Source organism: Eublepharis macularius, chromosome 1, assembly GCF_028583425.1.
Source record: "Eublepharis macularius isolate TG4126 chromosome 1, MPM_Emac_v1.0, whole genome shotgun sequence".
NCBI classification, from domain to species: domain Eukaryota; kingdom Metazoa; phylum Chordata; class Lepidosauria; order Squamata; family Eublepharidae; genus Eublepharis; species Eublepharis macularius.
Window position 1 is genome coordinate 14,752,887 of NC_072790.1, and position 11,063 is coordinate 14,763,949.

The window sequence follows — 11,063 nt, forward strand, 5'->3', positions numbered from 1 at the left end:
ATAAATTCATTCCCCCTTCACATGCACTGAAGAGTATCCTTTCAGTGAAACTTGACCCAAAAGTCATTTCACAAGCTACTGCAAGATTCTTGCTCACTTTAATTTTTTGGCTTCATGGCTGAAGTTTACTGCTGTTCTTTCTATGACAGCATGCAGAATAGGTTAGCTAAGCTCAAGTAGTCCAACTGTTTCTATGTCTCAACACAAGTCTGGCAGCTTAGAAGCAGTTCATTTGCACACCAAAACTTTTACTATGTGCATAACTGTTACTTGAAGAGAGGTGTGGCTGGCTTCATGGCGAGCAAGATACTGTGTGCATCAGAAGTTGCTGAGGTGACAAGCTATAAACACTGTTTCTTTGTGTGATACACACATTCTCTGCAACAACAACCATGAGTGAAAAAAGCCCAAGCTCCTGGCATCTTCTCTGTTGAGAGGGTAGCAGCAGCTGTTGCCATACAGTATATTTTACTGATTCTTCCCCCGTGGGAGAAAATACTGAGCCTACTTGAGTTCTCTTGCACCCTTCAGCAAAACCAGTCTCCTAACAAACTGTCCCTTCGACCACCGCCACTGTCTGTCTGTGCAAGAAGGATAGAACGGCTTGTTCTAATCTATGGCTTTTCCTTTGTGCCACCACCAGCACACCGAAGTCTTCCTGATTTGGAAAACCTTCAAACAAAACTCCCATCTGTCCTGCTGTTTGAATGTAAGCAGCTAAAGCATGCAGCGTATGCTTTTCTGCAGGGTACGCAGAAAAACTCCCAATCTGGATCTCTCGCTGAAGTGTCTGAAAGCTTCCCAGCTTGTACCGCCTTTAGCTAGTCATGCTTCTTACAGGCAGGGAGGCAAGAGCGTTCATGGCTTTAGCGCCAGCTGCGCTTCTGAGAATGAAGAGGAGTGATGCCGCAATCTAAATACGGTGAAAAAGTGTTCTCCGTTTAAATAATGGCCGTGGCAGAACGGTCTAGGATTCAGATTGGTCGGAGACGTTTGGCCCCTGCTGATCATTCCCCCAAGGTTCAAAAATCTCTTAAGGCCCAAGCCACAGGTCACGGCGCTACCATACAGAGCAAGCTCTCAACATCCACTTTATAAATTAGCAGTACCATGAGACAAAATCAAGAGATCTCCTTTATTAGACAGACATCCCTTCTCAGTCTATGTAACCTCTAGTCTGCTTGAACATACTGCTCTGCTCCTCTACTTCAGCTGTATTAGAAGGGAATATTATCCGGGTGCTCCCAAAATAATGATTCTGTGTACAAGCCGTTTATGCAGAAGAAAATCCTGTCGTTTCAGTTGAGGAGGACGCGTCTTAAAATCTCTCGGCTGCTCTGCTGGCCACCGCTCTAATATTACCGTAAACCTTTGATGGAGGACTTCCTGGAAAAGACCACATATTAGAACTCTTAACACAGACCTAATACTTCAAAGATCAGATAGCCCTGACACGTAGCACATTAAACAGAGAATGTCTGAAAGGGCTCACAATGAAAGAGGACGACAGAAGCTCAAATACCAGGAAACAGAACACAGCAGTCCCAACTTCCAACTCAATGGGATGAGTCTGCAAGTACTATTAGACCAGCAAACTGCACTTCCATTGGTGGAGACGGGATGATTTTTTTTTTAACTGATCCGATCTCCTGCTGCAGGTCCTCACTTTGCCTCCCCTGCCCCCAGGGTTCCCGAGGTTCCCTTGAGCCCCAGGAGAATTTGGCGGGGGGGGGGGGGGGGGTCCCACTCCATCAGCGTCGCTCTGCCAGGGGTGCTTTGGACCCAACCCAGTACTACTGAACCAGACAAGGCTGGCTTTCCTCTGCTAAAAGCAAACCAAAAAAAAAAAAAAGGGAATAAAAGGTAAACGAGGCTTTTGTTCTGCATCAGACAGATTCTGGAAGGCAGTGGACATCTAACTCCAAATGGAAGAAGTGAGAAAGTGCTCTTTCAACTGAAAGACCCTATACAGCAAAGAAAACTGCACCTGAACTCCCAAAGGTCTTTTAAACTGACTAGGGGACAGATTTTGGTTCCTTTATACTGATACAAAGCATTCGTATACCACTTTGAGCTGCAATGACCTAGAAAGAGGAATCAGACTCCCGGTTACAAGCCTCTTCTTGTACCACCTTCCTACATTCGATCCCTAGAGTGGTTCTCTACTTGCTGCCCTGTGGCAGAACGGGCACTCTGGATTCACGTTTCCTTCCGTCAAGCAAGGCTTACCTAAGATGAGGTTGCAAATGGCTGTTCGCGCCATTTTGATGTTCTGGAAAGATCCTAAAATATGAACCTTCCTGAAATAAAAATTCATTGCATGTGAAACTTGGGGAGGATTTAAGACACACTTCTTTACCGAACCCCAAACTAGCCAGGACCAAGGCGTACTCTGCTTAGCTGTTTTTAATATGGCGACATCAGCGCCTGGATGGTTTCAATTCCACTCCCCCGTGACCGACTGCAGCCGCCCACTTGATGCCCAGACCTTTAGAAATCCCGAGCACTAAAGGTAGCTGCAGCATCTGGCAGTCTTCACTGGCTTTGTTTCAGATCCACTTTGCTGCATTGCGTTGTAACGCCTACACCATCTGCCATCGCACACTTGGCAGTTCAGGATTCCATTTTGATTGAGCTAATTTGTTCACTTATCTCTTTGAGCACGACAGTCTAACACAGAACCCTTTCCCTCTAGACTCGAATACAGCCGCTTGCCTTTGTAACAGCAATTGCAGACGATTAGGAATAATTCTCAAAAGACAGCATAAAAAGAGAGTGGAAATCGCTGTGATAAATAAGAGCTCACCTACATCTGCTACCCGCTAATCAAGCAGGCATCAACAGCACTCGTTTATGCTGCAAGATCTCCTGCAATCCCCAGCATAATTTTCACTGCTGCAGCACACGGAGCTGACACTTTCACAGAGCAAACCATTTCGACCCTCTCAGAATCAGCAAATCGGCCTCGGTTTTCACCATCCTGAGTAATTTTGTATCATCTACAAACTTGGCCCCTATACTGCTCACCTCCAGTTCCAGATCATTTATGAACAGATTAAATAGCACTGGCCCCCAATACTGATTCACGTGGGACCCCACAGCTTACTTTCCTCCATTGCAAGAACTGTCCATTTATTCCTGCGCTTTGCTTCTTGTCATTTAACCAATTTTTAATTCATAAGAGGACCCCGCCCTGTTATCTCCTGACGGCTAAGCTTACCCAGGACAATTTGGTAAGATACCTTGTAAAAAACTTTTGAAAAGTCCAAGTATACAAGGTCTACCAGGTCACCATTATCTACATGTTTGTTTGCTTTCTCAAAGAACTCCAAAAGGTTTGTGAGGCAGGACTCCATCAAAATCACAGAATGTTACAATGCAAACAACTCTATCCTATCTAGCCACAGTTAACATATAATTAATTTGTGGAAACCAATGCCACAAGATGCCATGAGGCCTGTTTTTAAAAGCGACAAATTCATTAAGAAGTCCATCATTAATGGCAAAGTGGGATCTTCATGTTAAGCAGCGGTATGCCTCTGAATACCACTTGGTGGGGAGGGGTGGCATTGGCCACTGCGGGAAAGAGGACGCTTGAATGAATGGGCTTGTTGGCCTGATCCAGCACAGCTTTTTTTGATGTTCTTAAAATCCAGCAAAGGAAGAAGCTGATATTGCTTCTTTCCTTCAGTAAAGCCAAACAAACATTACTCGTCTACCGAAAGCATCCTGAATTTTAATGCTACAACATACTGGACTAGATGGCTCATTGGTCTGATCCGGCAGGGCTCCTCGTATGCTAAGATACATTAATTAATCACACCACAGGGAAGAGTATGGAAAATATACTTACGAGTCTGCAAGAACTATTCGCGTCCTAGTAACATTTTCAATAGTGAACTTTGTTTTCCCGCCTTTGCCAGCAATTCTTCCTATTGCTCGAGAAAGATGGTCTCCTTTTAAAGGTTTAACTAAAGGGGGGGGGAATTACAGGTTTTTAATATTTATTTATGTCATTTATAGTTCACCTTTCTTACTGAGACTCAATGCGGATTACATAAGTGTAAGATTAGTACATTCAATATCAAGGACATTTCCATAAACAATGCCATAGGGTAAATAAATACAAGTTTACAAAAACACAGCATAGCAAGAGTCCAATACACAGTTGATGCAGCCTAAATGTCGGCCTCCCACCTTTGGGGTGGGGGGTTCTCCCCACCATTGCACCTGGTTAATTTATTTCATTATTGTTTATTGTATGTTGATTTTAGAATTGTTGTTTTCTTGGTTTTATTGATTTTAACTTGTTCACCGCCCAGAGCCCCTGAGGATGGGCGGTTTATGAATTGAAATATAAATAAAATAAATATAACATAAATATGCTTATTCTAGACCTGGTAAATAAACTAGGACTCCATTAATCCCTTGAATGGGATACACTGCAAGGTAAAGGTAGTCCCCTGTGCAAGCACCACGTCATTACTGACCATGGGGGGACGTCGCACCACAACGTTTTCTTGGCAGACTTTTGTTACGGGATGGTTTGCCATTGCCTTCCCCAGTCATCTACACTTTACCCCCAGGAAACTGGGTACTCATTTTACCGACCTCAGAATGATGGAAGACTGAGTCAACCTTGAGCTGGCTATCTGAACCCGGCTTCCGCCAGGATCAAACTCAGGTCGTGACTCGTGAGCAGAGCTTGGGCTGCAGTGCTGCCGCTTACCACTCTGCGCCACGGGGCTCTACAGAGCAACCATCAGATAATAGTTGGATACTAATTATATAAAGGAATCATTATTCCTGAATGAGCTACAGATTCAAGGGAACTTATTGGGAAGCAAAGCTGCTTAGGACTGATGTTTCACCACATAGGAAAATGTTAAAACATACTCCCAGAAGAAGAAATCACTGTATTCAAGTATTCAGAATAAGCCTACTTCCAAGTATACCCAGATCCTACAAATATATGGAGAACACACTACTGACAACCTGGAGAACCACCATTGTAATTCTGTGTAGAAGATGGAAGCAACTAACATTACAATCTACCACCAATACAGGTTCACTACGGGTCTTCTAAAATTCCAGCATGTGGATGTTATTAACGTTGCAAATGCTGATTTTTAATAAATGACACAGATTCTGCAGCGAGACCTAAGGTCCGATGGCAGATAAAACAGCATGCTGGATCCAGCTTTTCTATTCCATTCTTTTCCAATTCCCCACCTAACTCCATCTCCCATCCTGCTTAGCTCTTGTGCACGTTGGTTCCGTGACCCTTGCACAGCCCTTTCGTGTGATCAAAAGGGACCCCCCCCCCAGTAGAAAAGCTGGTTAGATTCAATCCTATGTCTTTCTGGGGTTTAAACCAAAAAAAAAAATCTGTATTTAAAGTAGGGCTGCAAATTTTAATTGGGAAGTCACCTCATGCCAGTAAACAACTGATGGAGACACTCTGCGGTATTTGGGTTTCAGGATGTGTACGTTATGTAATAGGAAAGGAAAAGATGGCCTTTGCTTCCAAAGCTAAATTTTCTTAAATTGTATGTTCTTCAGTACCTTCATTAGAAGTATAAAATACTCACCATCAGTTACTTCAAAGGATTCTAGAAAAAGATCATCTAATCTGACGAGTGCAAGGGCATCCTAAAACATTTTAAAAGAGAAGAGGAAGTTATGGCTTTACAAGGACTGGAGACAATGCAAGGCCAACAAAGCAAGTGTGAGAGAGCCCTATAGCCTTCCCAGATGCTCCTTGCAAGGATGCCAGGCACCTTTCAAGAGGCTTCACTTCACGAGTAAAAGTTCTTTATTGACAAGATGCCAGTATCATACACTTATGCCATCATTGCTAGGACTGGCGACTACAGGTACCGTGCAAATATAGGTCCCCCTATATCTACTACTACTAATTCCCACCCCCCTTTCTCCTAACGGTTCTCTAACTTTGCATTCAGGAAAACAGGCCGTGTGATTCATGGACTGCTCAAGGTCAAGCAGGCTCCCAGACTCGGGAGAGATTACAACAAGGAACAAACATCTTCCGTTTCCAGTTTCCCACGGTGGGTTCAAATACAGAGAGACCCCAATAGCATCAGCTTCAGGGGGGTACTAAATATGATAGGTGATCTTGAGCATCTGACACTCTTGAGATTTGGGAGGACCTCCCAGGAACAACACAGAATGGAATGGTAATGGAAGGTGTGCAGAAAGGAGGAGGAGTCAGGAGAAATCACCCCCCCACACACTCTTGCTGAGGTTTCCCGTGAATGAAGCAAGCAATCCCATTTGGGGGCGGATTTCTACTTGCTGCCCTTTCTTTCTACAGCTCACTGTGTGACCACATTCCATGTCATTTCCTGAATTCCCTTAACCCTCAAGAGCATTTCTTGGAGAAGGTCCAAGGAGCTGTAGTAGGGTGGACAAAGACCCCATTTGTAAACTCTCTCTATTGCCAGTACACTGGGCCATATCAGTTACAAGAACACTAATCCTGAAGCTGTTTAAAATACACCACTGCTTTAAAAATCTGGACATGCAGTCTACATACCTACATTCTTGTCATGTCTGCATACCACTCATCCATGCCATTCATATGTTCTCTGTTCCCTGTATTGATTTGTGTAACTATACGCTCTCTTATTATGCTCATGTACTGTGACCATTATATTCATGCCATCTCCAGCTTGCCAAAAAACGAAAGTACTAATGTTGAGCCTGTTATCTCTGAAGCCTGCTTCCTGACCTTGTACTAAAATGTAACTCTTTGCAAGAGACAGAGGGAGTCGAATTCCTTGTAATCTACTGGCTTTCTCTGGCCAGACAAAGCTATTGTGTTTCTCATGAGACTTTTGTGGTTTATTGCTAACTGCCCCAGGGGAGGGGGAATCCTGCTCCTTATATCAAAGTGCATCCGCTTGTATTCTCATTCCTGCCAATCCTATTCATCTTTGGAAGGACCTGTGAACTGAATGGATCTCTATAATAAAACCTTTTCATCCAAGACCCTGGAGTGCTTGCTGTGAGGGGTTTGGGGGTCTATCTGTTATGGACTGCCATCCCTAGAACTGACAATTCCCCTTTCACTAAAACTGAAGAAACAAAAGCCGTCTGCTATACAGCCCTTCAGACTAACTTCCATTTAAAAAAAAAATCTAAAAAGAATCATTGTTTAAAATAAAGGTGTAATGAATTTATGCAAGTCAGCAGTGTGAATCACACAGCATGAATAAATTTTATATTTGGACAACAATCTGAATTTAGAGCCCTAACCATGCAAACGACAATGAGAAAAAGCATTTCCTTATACATGCTATGGACAAATGGATTTCACATATGCCGTAAGTATATATATTTTTAATGAGGGCAACTCTGCTCAAATAAAAAGTAAAACTCACCTCAACTTGAAATCCAAGGATGAAAGCTTTCACAAAATCAGCTGCTTTTGTCAAGGCACTTATGTCCTTGGTTTCTTTACAAGTCTAAAGGAGGGGGGGGGATAAAATAATGAGCTTGGATGGCAAAGGGTTTACTCAACATTCTCACAGCTTATGGAGTCGGGCCCGTATCCGTTGCAAGTCACACTATTACATCCTTGGCTCTGCTTACCTCTCGGTTTGCCTCCATCCCTCACTACTGACTCTTTATTCTAAGGGTCCACGCTGTTGTCCCTTCCTTCTGTACAAGCATATTCTGGCTTAACTACTAACCGCTGAATTAAGCAAGATTCAAATATCGATTATTTGTATCTTTAAGATCCACCCTTCCTCACAGTCACAATAAATTTTAAACAGTTTTTCTAGTGGATTGAGGTTTGGACCGAGATGGCACATTTTTGATGTGGCCATCAGAAAGGTCTCCCTGGTTTATACATGATCAGAGTGAACACTGAGAAGCATGCACTGATCGTGGTCTGAATCTTTCCAGTTGTGGCTACCATTATCTGCTGATGCAATGGTACTCTACTACAAAAGAACAAACAAAGCGTATTATGGATTGTAAACACCCTGTGTATTTGGGACTGGATCACCCTGGGTTTTTTTGGACGACCTGACCACCTGATTTGCAGAACTGGCTTATTCAATTAGATTTTCAAGAGTTTCTTATATTCTGGGATTGGTTTAAATTGACCATGAAAGGTGAGCTTGGGGATTTAGGGAAACCACTTGGAAAGCCAGATTTATCCTCGTTGCTGATGCTATTTTGGATCTTTATCCATCATTCAAAGAGGACGGAGATCTGAATGGCCACAGCAGTAAGTCATTCCAGTACTAACAAGTGAGCCAGCCCCAAGGGCAACATTGTGTTCTGCCAACACAGAAATAAGGTGACATAGTTTGGAATGCACATACAATAGATCTTATAAACTTACCTTTATCTCTACATTCCTTGTTTTTAAGTTAAATCTAATCTGAAGCTGCAAGTGTTCTACAATAGGTGTAAAAATTTTCATCCAGTTCTCCTTCAGGGGCGTGTATCTATTCGCTGGTACAGGAATTTTCCTCATTTCACCTTTTCCACCCTAGACAAAACAAAATGTAATTGTACCAAAGATTAAGTTTTACCCATCAACATATAAAACAGTGACTCCATCAACTGATTTACTTTCAGTGACTTGGAAGGACCTCATGGAAAGCTTAAATACCAGTCAGCCTAGTTACCTGAACATTTAAATCTACCAAAGGTTTATGTATGCGCTTCTTATTTGAGAGAAAGCCCATGGACCACAGTAAGAATGCACAAAATTGGGGCTGGAAACAAAACATGTGCGTCTCCAATAAGAGTATCCAAGTAGCAATGCTCGGTCAGCCCAACAGATCCATCTAGCGCACCATCTTTTCCTCACACTTTGGCCCTTTTCGCACTTACAGTTTAAACCACTGATGAGCATTTGTTGCGATCGCAATGGCTTCAGCATGGCACCACCATGTTCCACACTGTCCGAGGCAGTTTCGATTTGAAATCTTGCCTTTTTACTTTAGATGGGCTTTGAAGCCTTGGTGTGGTTTTGAGCTTTCAGGGCTTTGTGATTCGTGTCACACCTTTTGTTTTTAAACTTTGAGCAAGCGTAGTAACATTCAATGCTGGAACTAATCCCCCCCTGTATTTGCTGATTGGGCTGTCTTGTGCCCACTGGAGAGGCAATGGGTGGCAGAGTTCTGGGGGAAACATGTACTTTTCATGCCTGTTCCACTTTCATTTTTTTTAAAGCCAAGCCAGGTAAGGGTTAAAATGCTGCTGCATCATCTCCTCCCAGCAGCTTCCCTGCCCCTGTTTTGCTTGGGGTTTTTTTGGCATTAGCTGAAGACACTGAGAGGGAGGGGGAAAGCAGCCATTTACCCCTATTCTGACTTTTAACTCATTCCTGGCTTTGAAAAAAAAAAGAGCATGCACATACCCTCAAAGGATGAAGAGAAAAGCAACCATTTAACCCTTTCCTGGCTTTTAAAGCCAGTAGGGAATAATAAATAGCAATGTTAGGAATCGTCCCTAGTTTTGAAAATAAAAGAGTGTGTGCATATTTGGGAGTAAAGAAGCCAATGGAGAAGCAGCCTTATGACCCTTACCTCGCTTTACTGATAAAAATGGCGGAAAAGGAGTTGAGAGAGCTGAGGAATGATTACTGGCGGACAGACCAATCAGCTCCCGGGGAAAAGGAGAGTGGGGAGAAGAGAAGCAGCCACAGGGGGGGAATCAGGGACACTATGGAAAAACATCAGTTTTGCACCCCATGACTAACTTGCACATGTGAAACTCTTGCAAATGTGGGAAGCAGAACAGATACTGAAGCACTTTAAATTCCCAGTGCAAAAAGAACCACTGGCCAACCAGATGTCACAGGGGAGCCCAGGCAACAGCCTTAACTTGGGAAGAGGTCCTATTCACCTGACGGCTAATGGCCAACAACAGAACCTCCTTCCCTAAGTCTGTCCAACCCTCTATTAAACCCATCTAATGCAGCGGTCATCACATCTATTGGCAATGGGTTCCACAAATCTATACTTACACTAAAGCATCTACACTTTTCTTGATTACACCTTAATTTTACATAATTACATTTCAACTCTTATTGCCTGCATTTCATAGCCTGCATCTGAGGAAACAGGAGTCGAGTCCACAAAAGCTTCTATCTCCTGGATAAAACAGCTGCTTTGGAGGGTGGACTCAAGGCTGTCAACCTCTTCTTCTTCCTACCTCCATCCCTGCCTTCATTCTGTAGTCATTCAGCTATAAAACCTTAGGGTTGCCAACCTCCAGATGAGATCCGAAGATCACCTGAAATGATAAGTGATTTCCAACCAACAGGGAGCCCTTCTCCTGGATAAAATGAACACGTTGGAGGGCGTTCTCTAAGACCTTGTACCCCTCCTTGGGGTCCTTCCTAGGGATGCCAGTTCCAAGTTGGGAAATTCCTGGAGATTTGGCGGCAGTGCCTGGGGAGGGAGTTCAGTGGAGATGTGATTCCATAGAGTATCTCCTCCCAAGCTGCCAATTCCCTCCGAGGAACGGGCCTCTGTGGCCAGGAGATGTTGCAATTCCAAGAGAACTCCAGGCCTCGCCTGGAGGTTGGCAACCCCAGTCCTTCATCTACCCCCGCAAATCTCCAGGAATGTCCCGACTGAGAGTTGATAAGCACAGGCCAGAGGCCTTACCCCGAGGCCGTCCGCGCCTAGGGGCGGGAAGCTGGGCCGCTTCCTGGGCAGAGGTCCGCCGCCGGTCTCCATGGGAGCCTCCCGCTGCTCGCCTGCTCGCCTCTTCCGCCTGCGGACACTCACGAAGCCCTCCTCGGCTTGCGCCATTTCCACCGTGTCGGGGGGCCCCACAAGCCTCTCCTCGGCGCCGCTTTCTTCCATGTCGCTTCACACACGCTCCGGCACAGAAAGGCGGAAGCAGCCAGCAGTTACCGTCATTTCCCTCTCTGACGTCACTTCCTATGGACTCTATGATCTCGGCCGTTTACCCTGCGCCCGTCTTTTCTCGTTCTTCTTAATATTCTTTTATCATAGTTTGTTTATACTCATATAATGTTTGAAATGCTTCCCCTTAAAAAGAAATAA

General features: G+C 44.1%; 1 protein-coding gene across 1 annotated transcript; it reads right to left on the bottom strand.

The window, feature by feature from the left end:
* Positions 1-1,121: 1,121 nt before the first annotated feature.
* PNO1 (partner of NOB1 homolog) lies at positions 1,122-10,910 on the bottom strand. The gene is made up of 7 exons (XM_054997616.1): positions 10,659-10,910; positions 8,378-8,527; positions 7,404-7,487; positions 5,592-5,652; positions 3,854-3,971; positions 2,230-2,300; positions 1,122-1,386 (listed from the first exon to the last, which is right to left on the bottom strand). The coding sequence occupies exons 1-7, from the start codon at positions 10,857-10,859 to the stop codon at positions 1,319-1,321; spliced, it is 753 nt and encodes a 250-aa protein (XP_054853591.1). The 5' UTR covers positions 10,860-10,910; the 3' UTR covers positions 1,122-1,318.
* Between the last annotated feature and the right edge of the window lie 153 nt (positions 10,911-11,063).